At 37.3% G+C, this 23,179-nt stretch overlaps 3 protein-coding genes across 4 annotated transcripts in view; 1 reads left to right on the top strand and 2 right to left on the bottom strand.

The window, feature by feature from the left end:
• LOC6047551 (hemicentin-2) overlaps positions 1-23,179 on the top strand; it is an 82,303-nt gene that overhangs the window by 5,849 nt on the left and 53,275 nt on the right. The window lies entirely within an intron of this gene.
• LOC119770822 (uncharacterized protein K02A2.6-like) lies at positions 17,700-20,254 on the bottom strand. The gene is given in 3 exon segments (XM_038266369.1): positions 17,700-19,676; positions 19,678-19,859; positions 19,862-20,254. Coding segments are annotated over 3 exon segments (2,409 nt in total). The 5' UTR covers positions 20,112-20,254.
• Positions 20,342-22,036, bottom strand: LOC119770817 (uncharacterized protein K02A2.6-like). Its single transcript, XM_038266351.1, has 3 exons — positions 21,835-22,036; positions 20,524-21,775; positions 20,342-20,474 (listed from the first exon to the last, which is right to left on the bottom strand). The coding sequence occupies exons 1-3, from the start codon at positions 22,034-22,036 to the stop codon at positions 20,342-20,344; spliced, it is 1,587 nt and encodes a 528-aa protein (XP_038122279.1).

The following is a 23,179-nucleotide window of genomic DNA, read 5'->3' as shown; positions in this document are numbered from 1 at the left end:
ATTTCTGTATTTTTCTCCAGTTCACGACTGTCAAGAATGCTCAATATTGATAATTACTTCATTTTCATCAAAACGAGCAATGTAACTTGTTAGAGATCTTCAAGTGAATTCTCTCAAACACCACAATAATGGTTTATGTACAGGAAAAAAAGTAAAATTAAAGCGAACCACTTGGCCCTGTGCCTGAAGTGGTTGGCTGAGTTTGAGCTTTCTCAACAAGGTGGTTTTTCCCACCCGCCCAGTCGATGACCAAGCTGAAGGAGAGCTGAAGGAAAACCACCAGCCAAGATAAAAGGATCGTCCCACTTAATCAAGCAAAACAAAGGAATTAGCTTCTGATAGCGTCTGCCGTGTCTGGCCATGGGCAAAGCCTTGGTCAGAAAATGTGTGGAGGGGTGGTGTGGGCTGGAAGAGGTCAAATTATGATGATGAGAAGGCTGGTCGGCTGGCATACAATGCAACATACCTCCAGGCGCCAACAAGGGGAGAGCCCCGAATAAAGAAGAAAAAAAAAACACAGCAAGAAGAAGAAAAGGGGTTCGAGACCCAGTCCAAACTCATCATCGTCATCAGCATCCGAAAGTCTGCCGGGGCGGTTTCCTCGCCTTTGTAAACACAAAAAGGATCCCACACTTCAAATAAGTTTTCCCCTTCCTCCCCCCTTCATGGATCAACGGTGACCGACGGCCATTGAGCACTTTCGGTGAAGTTGATTTATGTAATCTTGGCCGGAGGTTTTCTTCCTGTATTTTTTTTAAATATTTCTTAATTAATTTTATGAAATTACAAGTTTTTTTTACGATCGTCTCAGAACATCAATATGATATTTGCGTCATTTTTTTCTTTCTAAAATTGAAGTTAATCATGTTCTTCATTTTCTTAGTTGTTTTCTCTCAGAGGTTGTAGGGGAGCTATACCCTTTCTCAGCCTATTTCTATTATCGGCCTATCAGCACTTTAATGATGAATTACAGCTTAAAAATAAAGTAGTAAATAGCTCAAATTAAAGTGAGCAAGCAACTCTTCATTGTTGATACATCTGAAAATGTTAGCGGAAAACGGCAAAAGTGATGAGAATTGGTCGAGCGGCTTAGTGTGATTAAAATGGGTATATTTCCCCTACCTTATCTCAAAACTTGTAAGTTCAATCTTCAATATTTTGAAGCAAAATATTCAAAAATTTCCCGTCCTTTTCAGGGAAAAAGAATGTCACTTTTAGATGGAAAAAACTTAAAAACAGTGTCCCTTATCGAGTACTTTGTAATTCAACTTTAAACATAACTTAGGCCGTTGCAAATATTTTTTGAAGTTTATGTCCCTTAACTCTGACCAAAGTCGAGAGACGAAGAAGGGGAAGGGGGCAAAATAAGGCCGTTGCAAATATTTATCAATGTTTATGTCGCCGTTCCCCCTCCCCCCTTTCCCTTTAAACCCGGCCAAAAAAAAAACGGAAATAATAAAAAAAAAAATTCAAATACTTTAAAATAAATATATTATTGAAAATAATAGTCTGATTAACCAAAAACAATTGGCAAAGCATTTTCCTGTATTGATTATCGTCTTTTGCACGTTTGGGTCTATTTAGTTTTTTTTTAATATTTTGTTTGATGCCTCAGTACCTACACTACATCAATGCTCAAATGTTTTGAAAACGTTTTGTATATTTTTATGGCGAAATCAATTTTTAATTAGCTTAACTTGAACTTTTTCAATAAAATCAATCTTGAATTTATAAAAAAAATGATTGAAAATATATATACTTAAAATAGTTTATTCAGAAAAAATTCCGCTGCATTTTTTTCAAATGAAACATTGAAGTTATCCTTAATAGTGGTCAAAGTTTTTAAATCAATACTGTAAAAAATCTTTAAAAAAATACACGGACAATGTGTGTCTCAGCCCAGTGCATGTTTTGAAAATATAAATCATAAGAAAAGTCTATCCTATTGAATTAATGTCACCCCGGTTTACGATACCACTAGAGCATACAATTTCCCAGGGTTACGAAATTCCCGGGAAACGGGAAACTTATAACAAATTTTCCAGGAAATCCCGGGAATTCCCGGGAACTTTCAAATTTATTGAACATTATTCTGATCCTTCCTCTGATGTATGTTTTGCAACAATATTGTATAGAACAGCAACTTTAATGTTCAAAATGAGTGTGAGGATCATTAAATGGCTTGGATGCTTTTATAAAATCATACAATTTTTTAAAAACTACATTTTTTGGTTTTATATGCTATCATTCAGATTGTGTCAAATCTGAAAATATCGTTTGTATTTTTATGTTGAAAATTATTTATCTTTAAATTAAATTTCAAATCAGTGAGTAATATTCATGCTCCATGCTCTACAACCATGAAAATGCTTTTAAATTTGTCACTGTGATCAATTCGAGGGAAAATGTTTAATAATAAAATTGATGCATAAAGTAAAAAAATCATGCAAAAATCCTGTTTTTCATGGCAAATAACTTGTTCTAGAATATGTCTTGCTGGTTTCAGCTCATGAATTTATGAATAAAATCATTGAATAAATCTAAAATGTCTTATGATTTTTAAGGCTGTTGCAAATATTTTTCAAAGTTTGGTCCTCCCAAAAATTAAGGGGCAAAAAAATCTCAATGTAATTTAAAGTGCAATCAGCAGAAAACAATTTAATTTTCAATTATATCAACATGGATCTTGTCCGGATGGTATTAATAATTTATTTTGAAATAATTTATTAACAATGTCTGCAATTAAAATGTTACCAAAAATAAAATAGTTTATTTTTATTCCATTTTTATTTTTTTTGTCGCACAACAAATAAGCAAGATCTATTCCAAAAAAAAATTGTCTGAAATAAACCTGAAATGAATTTGATTTTTGTCTGAATAGTTCTATATGAACAGTAGATTGAAATGAATAAAATCAATTTAGATTCTCTCATTATTATTTTTTTGTAAATTTTCAAATCGTTGGGCCCAAAAAATTAGGATAATGTATATCTCCGCTTGATTTTCTGGAATTCCCGGGAAATTCACATATTTCCCGGGATACGTAAAATATTATTTTCCGGGAATTCCCGGGTTTTTTTCCCGGGATGGAAAATTGGACGCTCTAGATACCATTCGATTGAATTGTTTTTATCGCTCAAATTTGTGGTTGAGTAAAAAATTTCGCCATAGTTTATTAAAAGATTTTTTACAAATAATTCAAAAACTTTCGATGAATGAAATTGGTGATTGAGATCATAGCGTAGCCATATAATAAACAAATATTTATAAAAACGGAAATATCGTATACTTCGCAACATTATTTTGCCTTCGAAAGAAATTCTAAATTAGAAGCAAGATTTCAAAACTAACTAATAGCCTAAAGAAAATAAAGACCAATTGATTTCCTTAACAGGATAAATATTTGGTCTTATTTCTACATAATTTTGCGTTTCTGACTATGTGCACAATTTATTTTCCATTTTATTTGATAGAAACTCTTCTGGTTAATTTTTCTTTATTTTTTGTTTATTAGTTTGAGCATGTTGAAAATAACTGTAAAAACAAAAAGCATAATTTTCGAAAAAAAAAAACTAATCAGAAAGAAAATTTATAGAAAAAAATCAACTTAAAAAAATATATAAGCCATGATGCTGAACCCAATTCGAGAGAGTATCCTAAACGTTTTTTAAACAAATCGTGAAATCTGAAATCTTATCTAGGAAATTGCAAATACGCTTTAAAACATAGGATTTTTTTTACAATTAAGACCGTTGCAAATATTTTTTAAAGTTGATGTCATTTCCCCTTCAAAATCGGTCCGAAAAAAAAAATTCAAAAAACTTCTAAATTGTAATGGAAAAAGAATCTAATGAACTGAAAATTATTTAAAGTGCATTTTCCTGCATTTAAAATCATATTCAGCATATTTGAGATCGATTTTTTTTAATTTTTTTGGGAAATTCCGTTGTACAGTAGGGACCATCCATAAACCACGTGGACACTTTAGGGGGTATGGCGATTGTCCATGCTCCATACAAAAAGATTTTTTTCTGTATGGACAATTGTCCACGAGGGGGTTCAAGATTACCAAAAATTGTCCACGTGGTTTATGAATGGTCCCGTACTGCAAAAAGTTTCTTTTTCGACAAAACAATATTTTGCCAATACTTTGATATTCTGAAAACTAAAGATTCCAAAACATCTGGGCTGTTTTAAAATGCATTTTTTTGCAATTCCGTCGTGAAACAACTTACTTTTCCTGTCAACACTTTTCAAAATAAATGCTGAAAAGTAACACTTTTCAACATTTTTTTGATTTAAACGATTTATTGACAAAATACATGAAAATTTTACTTAAAATTTCACTCAATGGGTGTTTTTCGGATTTGCAAAAAATGTTGTATGGAACTCGTTGCAAAACTTGATTTTTTCAGCACTCGGTGAACCTCGTTGGATAAATGTACGACTCGTGCTGCAAAAATCCTCTTTTTGCAACTTGTTGCATAGACTACTATTAAATACTTTTTTCGTTCAAATGTTGTAACCATGGCTTGTAATTTCATTTTTTTTTTTTCAAAGCTTATGTCAACCCGCCTTAAAGTCGGCCCAACAAGTCAGGGAGGTGATATTTTTCCGATAAACTGCAGTTAACGAATTTAAAGCCTAATCTAATGAAAAAAAAAATGTTTTGCGATTTTTTTTCATAGGACAGGAGTGAAATGCATTGCAAAACAATTTTTTATTCTTATAATAAAATATAAAATTTTAAATTGCTTTTCACATGATTTTGACTTGTAATTTAAAATTTTATATATTTTGTGCTTTTCTTGTTTTCACATCTTTTCCTTCGTGTTTTTTTTCAGACATTTTCAATGACTTGATGTATGCAAAATTGGACACTCTATAGCATTTGAATGAAACTTTAAAATTACAAAACTACTGACAAGTTTTTCATTTTTCCCAATTTTCTGACTTTAGTTGCCGATCAGTTTTTAACACTTTTAGCACTTAAAGTCTAAAAATTTTACAAGAAACCATACATTTTCATGTTTTCCCCAAATGTTTTGCGAACCCCTGCTCCCAAGCAGCTCATCAAGGAGCCGACCACTGCTGCGTTTCTCCTTCATTACCGAACCTAGGGGGCGCCCCCCCCTCCCTTTTGCACCGTCGTCATGCCTTTTCTTTGTTCCTGGCCAAAACCACAAATCTCCCCTGCCGGAGGGAATGAAGCCCAGCCCAAAACACAAAATTAGAACAAAAAGCTCGCTTGTGCGAGATGGGGGAGGTTGAAGGAAAAAAAAAAGAGAGCAGGCATTTTTAATTTTAGGCTCTTTTGTTTTTGCTGCTTTCCCCCGCCACCAAACTGACTCTGAGCTGCATCGGTTGAGGCGACACCCCCGCAACAACAACAACCATCGTCAGAGGGGCGGGTGACGCCATAGCTGGAGGCACCACCAAGTGAGGTAGACCTTCATCCAGACTTTGTCCTGGCGGTAAAGTAATGGGTCCTGTTCAACTTTTTTTTTTTGGGTTGTGTTTTGGCGCTAAGAAAAGGTTCATTTCAAAGTTTGTTCGGAAATGGCCTGGGGCCTTTGAGGCGACGGACGGACATCAACCGGGAAATATCATAAATGAAGGATTGATTAAATGAAACTCTTGGGACGACAATCAACGATGTTTGGAAAATATTTTATTTATGAATGTAAACTAAATTATAATTTAAACCCCGAATCCATTGGATTCCATCACAATTGCTAATTTACGAAAGACATTAATTCCCGCAAACTGCAAAACTGCAAAATCCCTCTGTCCAACTACAATCAGCACGCTGTAAACTCTTCCAGCCAATTGCATCCGTTCGTGGGTGGGTGCAAACGGAAAAGTTTTCCAAATCCATACTTTCATCGAAGGATGCGGAAATCTATTTCCTTTCGCGCCACATCGGATTCATTACCGACCGGGGCTCATCCATCGTTAAGTTATTGACAATGGGATTTGTTCGGAATCGAGCAGAGCGGTAATGAATTTTGTTCGGACGCTTCTCTTTCTTCAATTAGGCGTCGTCGTTTTCCCTGGAGAGAGAACACCCACTCCCTGCCCTCCCCTGCAATTCTATTATTTTGACACACCACCAGAAGCAAGCAAGCAAGAAAAAAAGCTCACCAGTGGGTGGGGTTGTTCGGAGCTTTCGCACGCGGAAGCAGCAGCCCAACGGACCAACTTTTGTAATAAATATTAAATCTTTATATCAATTTTCATCCCTTCCACCCCCTGCCCAAATCGTCAAAGCGATTCGCAAAAAAGTTTCCTATTTTGCACCTCCTCCCTTGGCCACCCCTCCCCCAACAACCAATCTGGCCAGTTTTCAGAGAGAAAAGTTTCAACCCCCTCTTGGTGGGACTCTCGCACGTGGATCAGCCAATAGTTTTCTGTTCTGGGTGTCCTTCGTCCCCTCGCTCTACCGATCTATTTGAAGTTGAATCGTTTTCCTTCTTCTTGGGAAGGTATTCCATGCCAAATTGCAAACTTCAATTAATTATATTGCATTGAAAATAAATTTCAGCCTTTTTTTTATGTTGCCCCGGTTTTGTCAAAACCCAATTATCTGAACATAGTTTTTTTTTCAAGTTATGATTCGTTGCTAAAAGTTGCGTCTTTCAATTACGACATTTTTTGTCTTCACTGAAATTTCAAAATTATCAAAGTATTAGTAAAAAAAAGTTGATTTTCCCTATTTCGTCAATATTTAGTTCTGGTGCGCGGCTTTTTTTTCAAAAAAAAATCATACCTCGGAATCCTGGTAATGAGCTAGTTACTATTAAAAAATGCATAAACAAGAGTAAGCAAAATTTTTTACAAAACTTACGAAATTGCTAATGAAGGGGATTGGAATAAAGATAGCTTAAACCTAGAACAAAGTTTTTCGATCGTTTGGAAAATTAAACTTAGAACTTTCCATTTTTCAGGTTTTTGTTATGTTTTTTGAAATTACAGTCATGCCCCGGATTTGCACGCCTCGGTTTTGATTCGTTAAGCTGCTTCGGCAAGGCACGGCTCAGAGCTTAACTGAAGCACAGAGCTTATGGGATTTTTTTCATGCAAACATCAAAAAATTATAGTTCTTTTTTTTTACAAAAATACGTATTTTTCCATGCAATGCTTCAAAAAAAAAATTGTTATTGAAATATTAGTATTAAATGATCGCAAGGTTTTCATACATTTCCAATGTAATGACAACATTTTTTGAAAATATTAAAAAATTTCTCAAAACTACGTATTTTCAACAAAATACTCAAAATTTTAGTTTTTCAATATGGATATGGTGGGGATTTTCTCGAGATTGGCAATGAAATAACAATCTTTTTGAAAATACAAAAAATCACAAAACTACGTAAAAGTACATTACATTGAAAAAATACAATATTGGTATCAAATGACCGGGATTTTTTCATATACTTCGAATGAAATAACAACATATTTTGAAAATACTCAAAATTTTCATAAAACTACTCATTTTCAAAAAAAATGCTCAAAATTTATGGTTTTTACAATATGGGTAAGGGACCATCCACAAATCACGTGGACACTTTTTTGGAAATCTCAACCCCCTCTCCTCGTTAACAATAACCATACACCACCCCCTTCCTCAAGCGTCTACGTGGTTTATGGATGGTCCCTAGCAAATGACCGATATTTTTTCATACATTACGAAAGTTATAACTTTTTTTTTTGAAAATACTCAAAATTTTCACAAAACTATGTATTTTCGAAAAAAAACACAAAGTTTAAGTTTTTTACAATATGGGTATGGAATGATCGGGATTTTTAAGTACATTTCGAATGTAATAAAAACCTATAAAAAATTAACAAAACTATGTTTTTTTAGAAGAAATACACAAAATTTAAGTCTTTACAATATGAGTAGCCTTGATCATGATTACGATTTTATTCACCTAAAATATTTTACTTTTGAATTAAATGTTGACCAGCTTTATATTCCTGTTTTGACATTTGATAGATGAAATGAATAATAATGTTCAGAAATCAAAATTAAAGTTTAAATGTATATTAAAATGACAACAAAATACACCTTACATCTAGGGAATAGATCAGTTACTGTGAGGCAAATCAGTTAAGATTGCTTTGTGAAAAAATATTTCCACACAAAAACGTCTTTATAGAACCGCATTTTTTTGGGTTAAATCAGATCTTTTTCGATTGTTTAACCCTTTACAACCCAACCCCGCCTTTAGACGGGCTTAAATTTAAAAAAAATCGCCAAAAATCCATTTCTCAACCAATTTTTGATCTTTAAAAAGCATTGGAAAGACGAACTCTTAAAATTTTAGAAAATTTATGGGTGTTTTATGTGGCTTTGTAAATGTTTTTTTTTTAATGTCATTTTTAAGGGATCAACTTTGGCTGTGTTTTTCACTGACATTTTCTATATTTTAAGTAAAAAGTATGTAGTAAATTTTCTATTACCCCAGACTATGCCTCTACGCATTTTTTTGCAACTTGAATGATAATGGTTCCATTCTAGAGAAGAAAATGTGAAAAACAAGCAATAAATTGAAAAAGTGGCTGTAAAAACATGAAAAAAAAGATAGGAAAAATTTAATGATAGGAGGTGTTAGAATAGGCCAAAAGCTACCAAAAACAAACATGAATTAAAAAAAGATAAATGAGCAATTCTCTACGAAATCGGTCTTTTTTCTTCAATTTTAATTTTTGTATTTTTTAATCCGACTGAAACTTTTTTGGTGCCTTCGGTATGCCCAAAGAAGCCATTTTGCATCATTAGTTTGTCCATATAATTTTCCATACAAATTTGGCAGCTGTCCATACAAAAATGATATATGAAAATTCTAAAATCTGTATCTTTTGAAGGAATTTTTTGATCGATTTGGTGTCTTCGGCAAAGTTGTAGGTATGGATACGGACTACACTGGAAAAAATAATACACGGTAAAAAAATTTGGTGATTTTTTATTTAACTTTATCACTAAAACTTGATTTACAAAAAACACTATTTTTAATTTTTTTATTTTTGATATGTTTTAGAGGACATAAAATGCCAACTTTTCAGAAATTTCAGGTTGTGCAAAAATCATTGACCGAGTTATGAATTTTTAATCAATACTGATTTTTCAAAAATCGAAATTTTGGTCGTAAAATTTTTCAACTTCATTTTTCGATGTAAAATCAAATTTGCAATCAAAAGTACTTTAGTGAAATTTTGATAAAGTGCACCGTTTTCAAGTTATAGCCATATTTAAGTGACTTTTTTGAAAATAGTCGCAGTTTTTCATTTTTAAAATTAGTGCACATGTTTGCCCAGTTTTGAAAAAAATATTTTTGAAAAGCTGAGAAAATTCTCTATATTTTGCTTATTCGGACTTTGTTGATACGACCTTTAGTTGCTGAGATATTGCAATGCAAAGGTTTAAAAACAGGAAAATTGATGATTTCTAAGTCTCACCCAAACAACCCACCATTTTCTATCGTCAATATCTCAGCAACTAATGGTCCGATTTTCAATGTTAATATATGAAACAATTGTGAAATTTTCCGATCTTTTCGAAAAAAATATTTTCAAAATTTTCAAATCAAGACTAACATTTTAAAAGGGCGTAATATTGAAAATTTGGCCTTTTTGAAATGTTAGTCTTGATTTGAAAATTTTGAAAATATTTTTTTCGAAAAGATCGGAACATTTCACAAATGTTTCATATATTAACATTGAAAATCGGACCATTAGTTGCTAAGATATTGACGATAGAAAATGGTGGGTTGTTTGGGTGAGACTTAGAAATCATCAATTTTCCTGTTTTTAAACCTTTGCATTGCAATATCTCAGCAACTAAAGGTCGTATCAACAAAGTCCGAATAAGCAAAATATAGAGAATTTTCTCAGCTTTTCAAAAATATTTTTTTCAAAACTGGGCAAACATGTGCACTAATTTTAAAAAATGAAAAACTGCGACTATTTTCAAAAAAGTCACTTAAATATGGCTATAACTTGAAAACGGTGCACTTTATCAAAATTTCACTAAAGTACTTTTGATTGCAAATTTAATTTTACATCGAAAATGAAGTTGAAAAATTTTACGACCAAAATTTCGATTTTTGAAAAATCAGTATTGATTAAAAATTCATAACTCGGTCAATGATTTTTGCACAACCTGAAATTTCTGAAAAGTTGGCATTTATGTCCTCTAAAACATATCAAAAATAAAAAAATTAAAAATAGTGTTTTTTGTAAATCAAGTTTTAGTGACAAAAGTTAAATAAAAAATCACCAAATTTTTTTACCGTGTATTATTTTTTCTAGTGTAGTCCGTATCCATACCTACAACTTTGCCGAAGACACCAAATCGATCAAAAATTCCTTCAAAAGATACAGATTTTGAATTTTCATACATCATTTTTATGGACAGCTGCCAAATTTGTATGGAAAATTATATGGACAAACTAATGATGCAAAATGGCTTCTTTGGGCATACCGAAGGCACCAAAAAAGTTTCAGTCGGATTAAAAAATACAAAAAAAATCGAATGACCGAAATCCTAGAGAACTGCTCAAATGCAAATTAAAAAACTAAAAATGAAACAAGAAAACATAAAACAAGAGAAGTAAAGTTTTTCGTAGTACAAAAGTTGCACAGAATGACATGGGAAAAATAAAAAAAAAAAACTTGAAAAACAATTTGGGCAATAAGGTTAAGACTTTCAGAATTAACTATATTTTAACACATATTACACAATTTCAGAAATTTTGCTCTTCCCTTGGTTTAAAATTTATATTTTTAAATTTTGCCTTTGAGTACATTAATCAAAATTATCCCTAAAAGTGTTCGAAATTTTAACTCTATTATTAAAGCAACATTTTTGTACTGGTTTTTGATTTTGGTTAAAATTGAGTAAGGCACGTTAAGTTTTCTATTTTCATACGTTTTAAAATATGAGTTAAAACAGAGTGACCATACTTAAATTTAAAAATTATATCAGTTGACTTTTTTGTTTGTTTTTTCTTTTTTTTTAAGAAACATTTTTTTATGACGCGTTTAAACTATTCCGTTTATTCTGGAATCTCCTGAAATGATGGCAGTCCCTTATACTTGTTCAAAAAATCAAAGATTGATTTAAAAAATGATTAATTTAATTGTTTTTCCATGCATACCTACATCATTGCAGGAAACAACAAATCGACGTCATTTTCTTCAAAATATACAGACATTTTTTTTTATTTTAATTTTCCATTTTGATATGTACAGCTCCCGATTTTATTTGGAAAAATATTATTTCCAAGTTGACGATATAAAATCACTTTTTTAAGAGTACGAAGGTACTCAAATGTTTCCGTTGGATAACAAAAGACAAACAAATAAAGTTTGGCTGAAATCTCTGAGAATTGCTCTACTGATAAATCAGGAGACAAAAAACATATTTGAAATTGATGTTTACTGTCCAAAAATTAAAACTTACCACATGGAATCACGTAGAAAACATTTTAAGATACTTTTTGTTGTACAATGTAACACCAAATATGGAATTTACTAATGCTTACACAGCAAATAATCCGATGATAAAATCGCATGCAAAAGCATGCACATCACCTTCGTCAAAATAAACACTTAATATTACACACTGCATGTACATTTTTTCCAAAAACAAAAAAAAGTTTCAACCGACGGGATTCAAATCCAGCACCAACAGTAAGGACTGGCGCCTAAGCCCACTCGGCCATCAGAGCGATGTAAAGCTGAAAGGATAAACGCATATATGGGCTTGACATTTCGGTCGAGTAGGTTTCCCATACTGATGGGCTACATATTTAAGGGTGTAAAATTACATAAAATTGCATAAAATAATGCAATATTTATTTTACATCTAGGCCTTTTACACGTAGTTGGATTAATACTTTTTTAGCTGTGGTAGGCCATCAGTTACTTTGCAATTATTAGTTTTCAAAATATTAAACTTTTTGCGAGTTTGCACATCGTTGTTTTACAAAAAAAATTGAAATGCTAAAATGATTATAAACGTAGTAAAATGCATTTCTAATTGGTTTCAGTTGAAAAGACCTCTATTTTCAAAAAAAAAAAAAAGACTGCAACTTCGGATGGACAACCGCCGATCAGAAAGTTCCGGTCTCGTAACTTCGGCGAACATTTCAAGTCCGATTGCCATTTCCGGCGAAAAAAGGGCTGGCGGTTCTCGGCGATGCCGAGATTGAAAAGTTTGGCTCTCGCTGGCAGCGTGAAATTGAAATAAATTAATTACCAACGTTTTAATATTGGCAGTGGGGGGGAGGGTTGTTGCAGAATGGATTGTTCTGATATTGTCGGAAAACGCAATTTTAAATTTGCTGCGAAAAATCTTCTGAATACGCTTGAAGTTAATTTAGTGCAGTTGGTTGATTTTCAGGGAACATACAAATCGAAACCACAGTGGTTATTTTTCCTTTTTCAAGGAATTAATGTTGCATAATGGGCATTATTATTTGAAACATTATTTTGACAAAACACAATTTCATCGTGTCAAAAGCCAATTTTAAGTTTTACTGACCAGCAAAGCTCCAAAATATTAATTAAATTTAAATCTTTTTAAATGTAATTTTCCATTCAAAGGCAGCAGCAATAAATTATTTACAGAAATAAATGCGTTGTGCCCCATCAAAACTCCTCATTAGCCTGAACAGAGCCCCAAACCGAACCCCATCATCGAACACAGATTGTTCCGTACGTTGGGGTGCGTGTGTGTCTGTCTAATTTCGAGCGCCAATTATAATTTGATTTTCGCTCACTGATCGAAGCCAAATTAGAGTTTCGACACCCTCTACACCTCCGCTCGCGTGCAAAACAGTGTCCCACGTGTCGACAGAGCAGTAATTAAAATCGCAAAACTGTACGTACACTTATAGTGGGGGGGAGAGTCGTTTATGCGCGGTGGGTTTGATTTTGTTTTTGCAATTTTGATGAATTTTCATCAGTTTCTGGTGAATATTCGTCAAGTTCACATTTTTACACATTTTTTAAGGTTAATTTATATTTTTTTTTCAATAATTGTTTGTCCTCAAAACTCCATTTCCCCCCTCCGTTGTAGTGATCATGGACTACATATTTCAGTCAAGCCTTATTTCTTGATGTGATGTTTTTAATTTTTTTTGGTAGAATACAATCTTACGTTAATATGTTGCATAAACTTTTCTGAATAAATCATTTTTACTATCAATAAAATTTCATAAGAAAGTGATTTACTATAACAACAATTTATATTTATTTCAAACCAAGATCAAAACAAGCATCACAACTTTTCTTCTTTACAAAGTGGCCGCATGTTTTTCACAACTAGAACTGCTAAATTTTGTTTGGAATCTAGATATACAGTAATTCCCCACGAAAACAGCATTAGGGTGACCTACGCCGTGTTTGGGTGGTCCGAAAAATTGCAATTTTCGTCGATTTTTGCAAAAACACATTTTTCAAAAAATTATAACTCCGCACTATTTCAACCGATTTTAGCTGTCTTGAGCGCAAACAAAAGAGTATTATACAGGTTTTGAAGGAAAAATATTTTAAAGTTTCAAATATCTAGCCTAACATTTGAAAAGGTCAAATGAAAACTTAAAATGCTTAAATAATTTCGGACCACTGTAACACGGAGTAATGGCCAAAGAAAAAAAATCGGGTGTAATTATTTCGGCCAAGGAACCGGCAGAAAAATTTTGAGCCCGATCGGAGAACTTTTTTTTCGAATCAATTTTCATGGGGAATTGCTGTATATTCATATTGTTTTTAAATTGCTTTAAAATTTAAAATTTTAATTATGTTCTCACAATCAGTTAAGTCAGTTAATAAGAGCATCACAAGTTTTTTTTTCTAATAATTGGCATACCTCTTCTGTGACTGTTTATTTTTTTGATTATTTTCAAATTGCAAAATAATTTTTTTTCACAAAAATATATTTTACAATGAAATTAACTAGAAAACATTGCACTTTATCAAACAAAGTTTAATATCATTTCAAAGTCAAATTTGATTTTCAATCTGAAATTTCTTTGAAGTTTATTTTGACAATGTATTTCATTGTTTCTCATTTTTTTTTAAGTTGATATTTATATCCCTGGTCTAAAATTTGTGACCTACTGATTTCTACTGCAAAAGATGTCTTTCCAGTCCCTAAATACATATCAAAAAATAAAGATTTTTTAAAATTCTTTATTCGTATTGAAAGCCATGCAAAAAAATCTGATTTCTTTTCCATGCATCAATTTGTTCTGAAAAGTCCTGATACTAATCAAATCCTATAACTTTTCCAAAGACATCATTTCGATCAGAAAATGCCTTTTCAAGTTACAGATTTTCAAATCATAGCATCTTGTAAAAAAACTAATGGTGCAAAATAACTTCATTTGACAACACTATAAATAAATTCAAAATCTCAAAAAACTTACAGTGATTTTTTGTAAATTCCTCTTAACTGGTCTTAAAGTAATTAATTGAACTAATTACATAAATTTTCTATCCAACCCAACCTCGGCACTCGATCTAAAAATTTACCAAAAATCAATTTCTAAACAATTTTTGATTTTTAAAAAGCATAAGAAAAAAGAACTCTTGACATTTTATCAAATTTTTAGGTTGAAAGTGTGACTGGTTTTATGTGACTCTGCCAATGTATTTTTTGTATAATTGCCAATTTGCTGGGATAGATTTTGGCTTTGTTTTTCACGAACATTTTTTATATTTTCATTAGTTTCTATAGTTATATAAAAATAAGTATTTTTTTTATTTTCTCCAGACTATGCCTCTATGATTTTTTTACAATTCATATTGTTGTATAGTTAATGAATGAGAAAAACCAACAAAAACATAAAAAAATTGCTAAAAAGACATGAAAAAAAACTAATTAGGAAAAAAGTGATAAGAGGTGACAGGATAAGCAAAATGATTTTGAGCAATTCTCTACGGAATCGGTATTTTCTTTAATTTTTCAGAAAATTATGTGATTTTTAATTTCAATTTTTGTCAGTTAAACTTCATTTGCAAAAAAAACACTATTTCTTTTTTTTAATTGTTGATATGTTTTGGGGGACATCAAATGCCAACTTTTCTAAAATTTACAGAATATGCAAAAATCTTTAACAGAGTTATACATCCAATACTGACAAAAAAATGAAATATTGATCGCGAAATTTTTTAAACTTCATTTTACTATGTAAAATCGAATTTGCAATCAAAAAGTCCTTTAAAGAAATGTTGATAACGTGCACCGTTTTCAAGTAATAGCCATGTTTAGGTAAGTTATTTGAAAAAAAAAGTCGCAGTTCTTCATTTTTTTTTAATTTGTGCCTATATTTGCCGAATTCGGCTAAAGATTTTTTTGAAAAGCTGAGAAAATTCACTATATTAGGCTTTTTGAATTTTGCTGATACGACCCTTAGTTGCTGAGATATTGCCATGCAAATTTTTTAAAACAGGAAAATTGAAGTTTTCTAAGTCTCACCCAAACAACCCACCATTTTCTTACTGCGATATATCAGCAACTAATGGTCCGATTAACAATGTTAAAATATGAAACATTCGTGAGATTTTTCGACCATTTCGAATTTTTCGAAAAAAATTTAAATCACGACTAACATTTCAAAAGGGGCAAACATTCAATAATACGCCCGTTTAAAATTGGCTTTAAAATTTTGAATATATTTTTTTTCTCAGCTTTTCAAAAAAAAATTTTTTTTCAAAATTATGCAAACATGTGCACTAATTAAAAAAATGAAAAACCGCTGCTATTTAAAAAAAATACCTTAAATGGCTTTAACTTGAAAATGGTGCCCTTTAACGAAATTACACCAAAGTACTTTTTGATTACAAATTTGATTTTACATCTAAAAATGAAGTTTCAAATTATTTGCGATCAATATTTCAATTTTTTGAAAAAAAATCAGTATTGATTCAAAAATGCATAACTCGGTCAAAGTTTTGACAAAGAACTTTGTCCTTTCACGTTCTGCAAATTTCTGAAAAATTGGCATTTTATGTCCATATCAAATATTTTTTTCATATTTTTTTTTAAACATGTCAAAAAGCAAAAAAAATCAAAGATAGTCTTTTTTGAAAATCAAGTTTTAGTGACAAAAAGTTAAATTAAAAATCACCAATTTTTTTACCGTGTATCTTTTTTTTCAGTCTGGTCCTAATCCATACCTACAACTTAGCTGATGACACCAAATTGATCAAAAAATTCCTTCAGAAGATAACGATTTTTGAATTTTAATACATCATTTTTGTATGGGCAGCTGCCAAATTTGTATGGAAAATTATATGGACAAACTAATAATGCAAAATGACTTCTTTGGGCATACCGAAGGTACCAAGTGGTACCAAAAAAGTTTCAACCGGATTAAAAAATATGAAACTTTAAACAAAAAAAAATACCGATTTCGTAGGGAGTAAAAGTAAAGCATAAAACAAGAGAAGACAAGTTTTTCAGCGAAAACATATTTTCGAAGACTAATTGGGGCATTAGAGGGTTAATCTGTGTCAAGTTTGAGGCATGAATGTTCCAAAATTAGAACATTGCCAAAGCAAAACTGTTTACATTTAAATGCAGTGGTTCTCAACCTTTTCCGTTGCATTCCTCCTTGGCTTATTTACAAGACTTTCATTTCCCCTCCCTCTTCCTTCATTTTATTTATTTTTTTGTTAAAATGAATAAATAACATAATTTTAAATTTAAAGTTGATAAAATATTCATGTTTTGAATTTTTTATAGTGAAATAAACTGAACAATTTTCGTTCATTCTTGTTTTTTAAAGACATTTAAAATGTATTGTTAAGACTGACAGAATTCAATCATTCCTAAATTATTGTTTGAATATTCCTTATTTGTTTTAACTGAAAGAACTGCTTGCACACAAAAATTCTAACAATATGAAATCAAAAACTCACAAAAAATGTTTCAAACTATTTTTAAAACAGCAGCTGGGATTAGGCTCTGAAAGGCTATTTGGCGGCCATGTTTGTTTAAAAAAAATCATTCAAATCTTGATTCAGAATGTTTCAAACATAAAATGGTTTTCTTTGTGTTGTTTGTAGAAACATTTTACATATGATGATTATTCACTTTCACATTCACATCAATTTACTTTTTTTGGACCCTGAATCCAGAACCATCAGTCTGACAGTCATTGCCCCAAAAGTGAAAGACACCTTCTGCGACGTTAACACGATACCAAAAACACAAAACAAATGATAATAGTCATGTTTTTTGAAAATAAATCTTTTTGAAATATTTTTAAGAACTTGTCAACATGTTTGTGATTCATATGATAACATGAATGATTGATAAAAAAGTATCCGAAAATAATTTATTTCAAGCAAACACGTAAAAGACTTTGAATTTATTTTGCATCCTCATTCCCCCCCAAGAATGCCCAAATTCTCCCCCAGGGGGAAATTCCTCACCGGTTGAGAAACACTGTTTTAATATGTTGTAATAGTGAAACGCGAGGTGGTACTATACAACAAACTAATTACTTTTATTACGGTAAAACTACAAATTAAAATATTTCCGCGTGGTGTAGTTGTCGGCTGTCGGGCGAGTAATGACAGCCAAGCTCGCTTCCGCTCGCTGGCTGGTGTTGACAGCTGTTGACGTCCGGGCGACCCTGTCGCAGAGTGTGGTGCAGGGTGCTCACCCAACACCTCCCCCTTTAGTATAGATGGTACGGCTCGTAGCGACTCGGCGCTTTCCGGTTGCGGACTGGTCGTCCGGCAGGAGCCACCGCAGGAACAGCTGGCGATTGGGGTCGTCTTGGACGACGTCGTTCGGGCGGCTGCATCAACTCGCGGAGGAACTCCTGCTGCAACTCGTTCAGCTGCTCATCCTCAGGATACGTCAGCGGGCTGTCCGGGTACGGCAGCGAAGCTTCCGGTGAACCCGCCGGTTCCGGAGACTCCGATGGCCCGGGAGGTTTGATGCCCCACGTGTTGAGTAGCAGATCCAGTGGAATGGTTGGTTGAGACTCCGCTTCAGTGGCGTCAGCACCTCCGTGGCGCTTGCGCAACTGGTTGCTGTGGGATCTGATCAGCTGCTGACGGTCTGGTAACCACACGTTGTACATGACCGTCCCGATCCGCTCCACGACTTCACCTGGCACCCAGCTCCACTCGTTGCCGTGGTGAACCTTCGCAAACACTCCGTCTTTGGGCTCGAAGTTCTTCGCCTTGGCACCATGTTTACGGTCGAACTGCTGATCTTGCTTGGAACTGGAGTCCTTGTAGAAGCTGCTTGGTGGTTTCATCAGCTCGAGCGAGGTACGGATGCGACCGCCGAGAAGAACTTCCGCTGGAGATTTCCCCTCTGGAGCGCTGCGGCACGGTGTGGACCGGTAACACTGGAGGAAAGTGTCGATCGCTTCTTCTAGTTCCTCCCCTCCTGCTTGAATTTTCTTGAGTGTACGTTTAAAAGTATCAACAAACCTCTCAGCTTGGCCGTTGCTCTGCGGGTGGTACGGCGCGGTCTTGAGGTGCATGATACCGTTGACGTCACAGTACCTCTCGAAGTGCTCGCTGCAAAACTGCCGGCCGTTGTCGGAGACCAGCACCTCCGGCATGCCGAATCTCGAGAAGATGTTACGCAGGATGGCCAGGGTCTTCTCCGTGGTGATCCGCCGCGTTGGAACCACTTCCGGCCACTTCGAGAGGGCGTCGACCAGGACCAGAAAGTACGTTCCGTCCACCGGTCCGGCGTAGTCGACGTGCAGCCTCTGCCATGGCCGCTCCGGGATGGGCCACGATGAGAGCGCTGTTTTCGTGTCAGTTTTGGCCACCGCAGCACACTCGTTGCAAGCTTTGATCAAGTTGGAGATGTGATCATCGATGTTCGGCCAATACACGTAGTTCCGCGCCAGCGACCGCGATCGCTCGATGCCCGGATGGCCCTTGTGCAGCTGCTGGAGCACCCGCTTCTGCAGCTTCTTGGGGATGATGATCCGCTCTCCATACATGAGACACTTGTGAGCGATGCTGAGTGCCTCACGACGAGCGAAGAACTGCTGGATTTCTGCGCCTTCGACAGCTTTCTTGTTCTCCGGCCAGCCGTGGATGACGTAGTGCTTCACCTTCTGCAGGGTTTCGTCTCCCTCAGTCTCTGCGGCAATCACCTTGTAGGTGACCGGCAAGAATCCCAAAGACTGGCTCACAATGCTGCAGATCGACCTCTCAAGCTCTATCGACGCAATAACAAAATCTTCATCCGGTTTAACATGAGCATTAATCAGGCGAGATAGAATGTCAGCGTGCCCAAAGTGATCGGTAGCGATATGCTCTATGTGGAAATCATAGAGAAGCATCGTTAAAGCCCACCGTTGCAGGCGGTTAGCAGTGTACGCCGGTATTCCTTGCTTCGAACCAAAAATCGAGAGAAGTGGTTTATGGTCCGTTTGCAGGAGGAAGTTGCGTCCGTAGATCATCCGGTGAAATTTGGTCACGGCGTACACCAGAGCGAGGGCTTCCTTTTCGATCTGGCTGTAATTCTTTTCCGCCGGAGTCAGACTTCTGGACGCGTGGTAGATTGCCTTCTCGGTGCCGTCCGGGAAGCGGTGTGCGATGCGGGCGCCGATGCCCACGTTGGATGCGTCCGCGGAGACCACGATGTCCAGACGCGGATTGTAGTGGGTGAGCAAGAGGAGACTGCAGGATTTCCTTGAAGCGGTCGAATGAGCGTTGACAGTCGGCCGACCACTCGAACTTGGCACCCTTCCGGAGCAGGTCGTCCAGCGGCTGCCGAAACTTCCGCATCTCCTTGATGAACTTCCCATAATAGTTTATCGCACCCAGGTACGACCGAAGTGTGGAAACGTCGTGAGGGCTGGCATGTTCACGACGGCGGCAATCTTCTCCGGGTCGGGGCGAATACCTTCGGCGTCCAGCAGCTGGCCCAGGTACTTGACCTGGTTCATGAAGAAGCGGCACTTACTGAGCTTCACGGTGAACCCGTACTCTTGCAGGCGCTGGAAAACCTGCTGAAGATTTAGCTTGAGCTCCTGCCGCGTTCGACCGCCAACGATGATATCGTCCAGGTACGGACAGGTGCGCGGCAGTCCGCACAGCATCGTGTCCATAATCTTCTGGAATGCCCCCGGAGCGTTCTTGATCCCGAGAGACAGGCGGTTGTACTGGAACAACCCCTTGTGGGTGTTGATGACCAGCAGCTTGCGGCTCTCCTCATCGACCTCCACTTGCAAGTATGCGTCGGACAAATCGATGTTCGCGAAGATGGTGCAGTTGGCCATTCGCGCGAAGATGTCCTCGGGCAGGGGTAGTGGGTGGCTGTTCGGCTCCAAAGCGTTGTTCAGCCCGGTCGAATAATCGGCACAGATCCGGATAGAGCGATCCGGTTTCCGCACGACCACGATGGGCGCGGCCCAATCCGCGTACGTGACCGGGGTGATGATGCCCAGATCTTGGAGTCGCTGCAGCTCATCCTCCACGGTGGCCTCCATGGAGTACGCCACAGGCCGCTTTTGCCGGAACACAGGCTTCGCATCTGGCTTCAGGTCGAGGTGAACCTGCGTCTTCTTGCAGACACCAGCGCGATCGCTGAACACGTCCGCAAACCGCGACTTCAGCTCGGCAACGTCAGCGTCTTCGTCCGCACTGGCCACCAGGTTGCAGATGGACGACAGTGGAACATCCCAGAGGCCAAACTTGTCCATGGCGTCGGCTCCGAGGACGTTGAGGTTAAGCTGCGGTCCACTCACGTAGCACTTGCCTTGTTTGTGGACTCCGCCGATGCTGATGGTAGCCGAAAACATCCCAGAGATGTTCAGCTTGTCCCCGGAGGCTGCCCTCGCAGAGCAGTCCGGTGGAACCGTTGGAGGACGTCCAGCTTTCTCCCAGTTCTGATATGAGAGAATGGTGATATCCGAGCCGGAATCTAGTTGAAGCTCCACCGGCACGCCGTTGATGCCGACGGTTGTGTAGCGCCGACCCTGCTGGATGCTGCCGACGGTCACGCTCTTGCTCGAGCGTTGCTTCTGCTGCGGCTTCGGCTGGAACTTGTGCTCCTTCTTGGTCCGGTTCTTTGCTGAGAAGCAGGAACAGTAGCCTTCGCGATGTCCCACTCTGTTGCAGTCCCGGCACTTGTGCTCCCGAAACTTGCACTCGTCCATATAGTGCATTCCGCCGCACGACCAGCACGGTGATTTCGGGATGTTGTCGCGCTGCTTGCCTCCGAACTTCCCCTTGGGCTTCTGCTTCGTCTCGGTCCGGACCGCGTTTGTGGACAGCTGCACGGAGGAGGATGCATGGCTCCCAATTAGGACGGTGTCCTGCTTGAGAGTAGCGAGCGATTTGCATTCCTCTACGATCTTCTCGAGGGTCATGCCCTGAGATTCGTTGATCTTGGACAACAGACGCATACGGATGTCTGAGTCCTTGGCAGCCGTAAGTCCACACACAAACACCAGGCACTTCAGTTGTTCCTCGTCGAGCTTCTTCAGCTGGAAGTCCACGCAGGCGCGGTTGACTCTGCAGGAATAGCTGATCAAATCCTCTGACTCGTCCTTCGCTGTCTGCAGACATTGATAGCGACGATGGAAGATCGACACGGGTGTGCCGAAAATGGATTTGAGCTTGTCGACGGTCTCCTTGAACTTGAAGTCCTTTGGAACCTTCGGGAGGATGAACGACGTGTACCGGTCGTGCGCGGCCGGGGACAACTTCCGCAGAAGCAGCCGGACTTTCGCAGCGTCATCGAGCGACGACGCGTCGGCGTCGAACAAATCTGCGTACCGTCCGTACCAGGTGTCGAACGTGCAGCCCTTGTCCGCGTCGTAGACGAACTCCGTGATGTTCGTGGCCAGGAGTCCAGCACCAGCTCGTTCCGGGGCGCCGCCTGCAGGTTCTTCACCTGTTCGGTGAGCTCCTCCATCAGCGCGTGTTGATTGGCGAGCAGCTGGATGATGGTGTCCTTGAACGGTTGTTCCCCGCTCGCTTGACCGGATCCAGCGCTTCCGGATTTGTTGATTCCCGGTGGGTTGGACATCGCTGCGGGCCACGGAAGAAACGTCCACGTGGAAGCACGGCAACAACGATTTTGCGATTTTCGCCGAAAAAAAAAATTGACAAACCGACAAACTCCACAGACCCGTCGCCACTTGTTGTAATAGTGAAACGCGAGGTGGTACTATACAACAAACTAATTACTTTTATTACGGTAAAACTACAAATTAAAATATTTCCGCGTGGTGTAGTTGTCGGCTGTCGGGCGAGTAATGACAGCCAAGCTCGCTTCCGCTCGCTGGCTGGTGTTGACAGCTGTTGACGTCCGGGCGACCCTGTCGCAGAGTGTGGTGCAGGGTGCTCACCCAACATAATAGAAACGGGTTCTTTCAGTCCAAACGCCGAAATTTGTAAATCTTCGATAATTTTGTTGAAATCTGAACATAACTCAACCACACCGTGCCGTTCGATTGCGCGATCCACGAATGCGACAGTGATCAGTTCTGTTAGTCGGAGCAATTTTGCACTTTCAATAATCCATGGTGACACTAATTACCAGTGTTAGTTTTTGCCGTTTGGGTGGGGGTGGTGGAGGGAACGAAGTGGACCGTTTTAGCTCGAACTGTCCTAATGAGCGTGGGTCATCTGTCTGGGTTGTGGGCGGCAAAAGGTGGGGCGAAAATATTATTGAAATTAGTCGTTAAAATAATCAACATTTGATAATAATTGGTGGGGGGTGACAGCAAAACGAAAACCTTTCGATAGTTAGGGGCTGTCACAATCAGATTGATTATTTTTCGGGGGTTGAACTCGGTTGGCAAAATCATCCCAGCTCCTTTTCCCTCCCCCAAAGCAGGAGGGATTGTTTTATGATTTCGCTTTTAATTGCAGTGAAAAGAAAACATGAAAGGCGGCCGAACACGTTAATTAAAATTATTTTGTTTGCTGGAAGTGCCGTCTGTCGAGCAGCACACGCCCACCCAAAAGGAGGGGACGGGGAGGGGGAAACAGTTTTTGCACCTCCACACGTCGGATGCCTTGGTGATAACGCACGTACATTAAAATTAAACCAGGGAGTTGGGGGATTGGGGAAAAAGGAGGAGCAGTGGGTGGGTTTTGTGTGCGTTTGTTCTGTTGGCAGGGGTGGTGTTGATTGTTTGTTGAATCTATTTAATTATTTTCCTAA

The sequence above is a fragment of the Culex quinquefasciatus genome, chromosome 3 (genome assembly GCF_015732765.1).
Source record: "Culex quinquefasciatus strain JHB chromosome 3, VPISU_Cqui_1.0_pri_paternal, whole genome shotgun sequence".
Lineage (NCBI taxonomy): Eukaryota > Metazoa > Arthropoda > Insecta > Diptera > Culicidae > Culex > Culex quinquefasciatus.
This window is presented reverse-complemented; position numbering and strand designations above follow the sequence as displayed.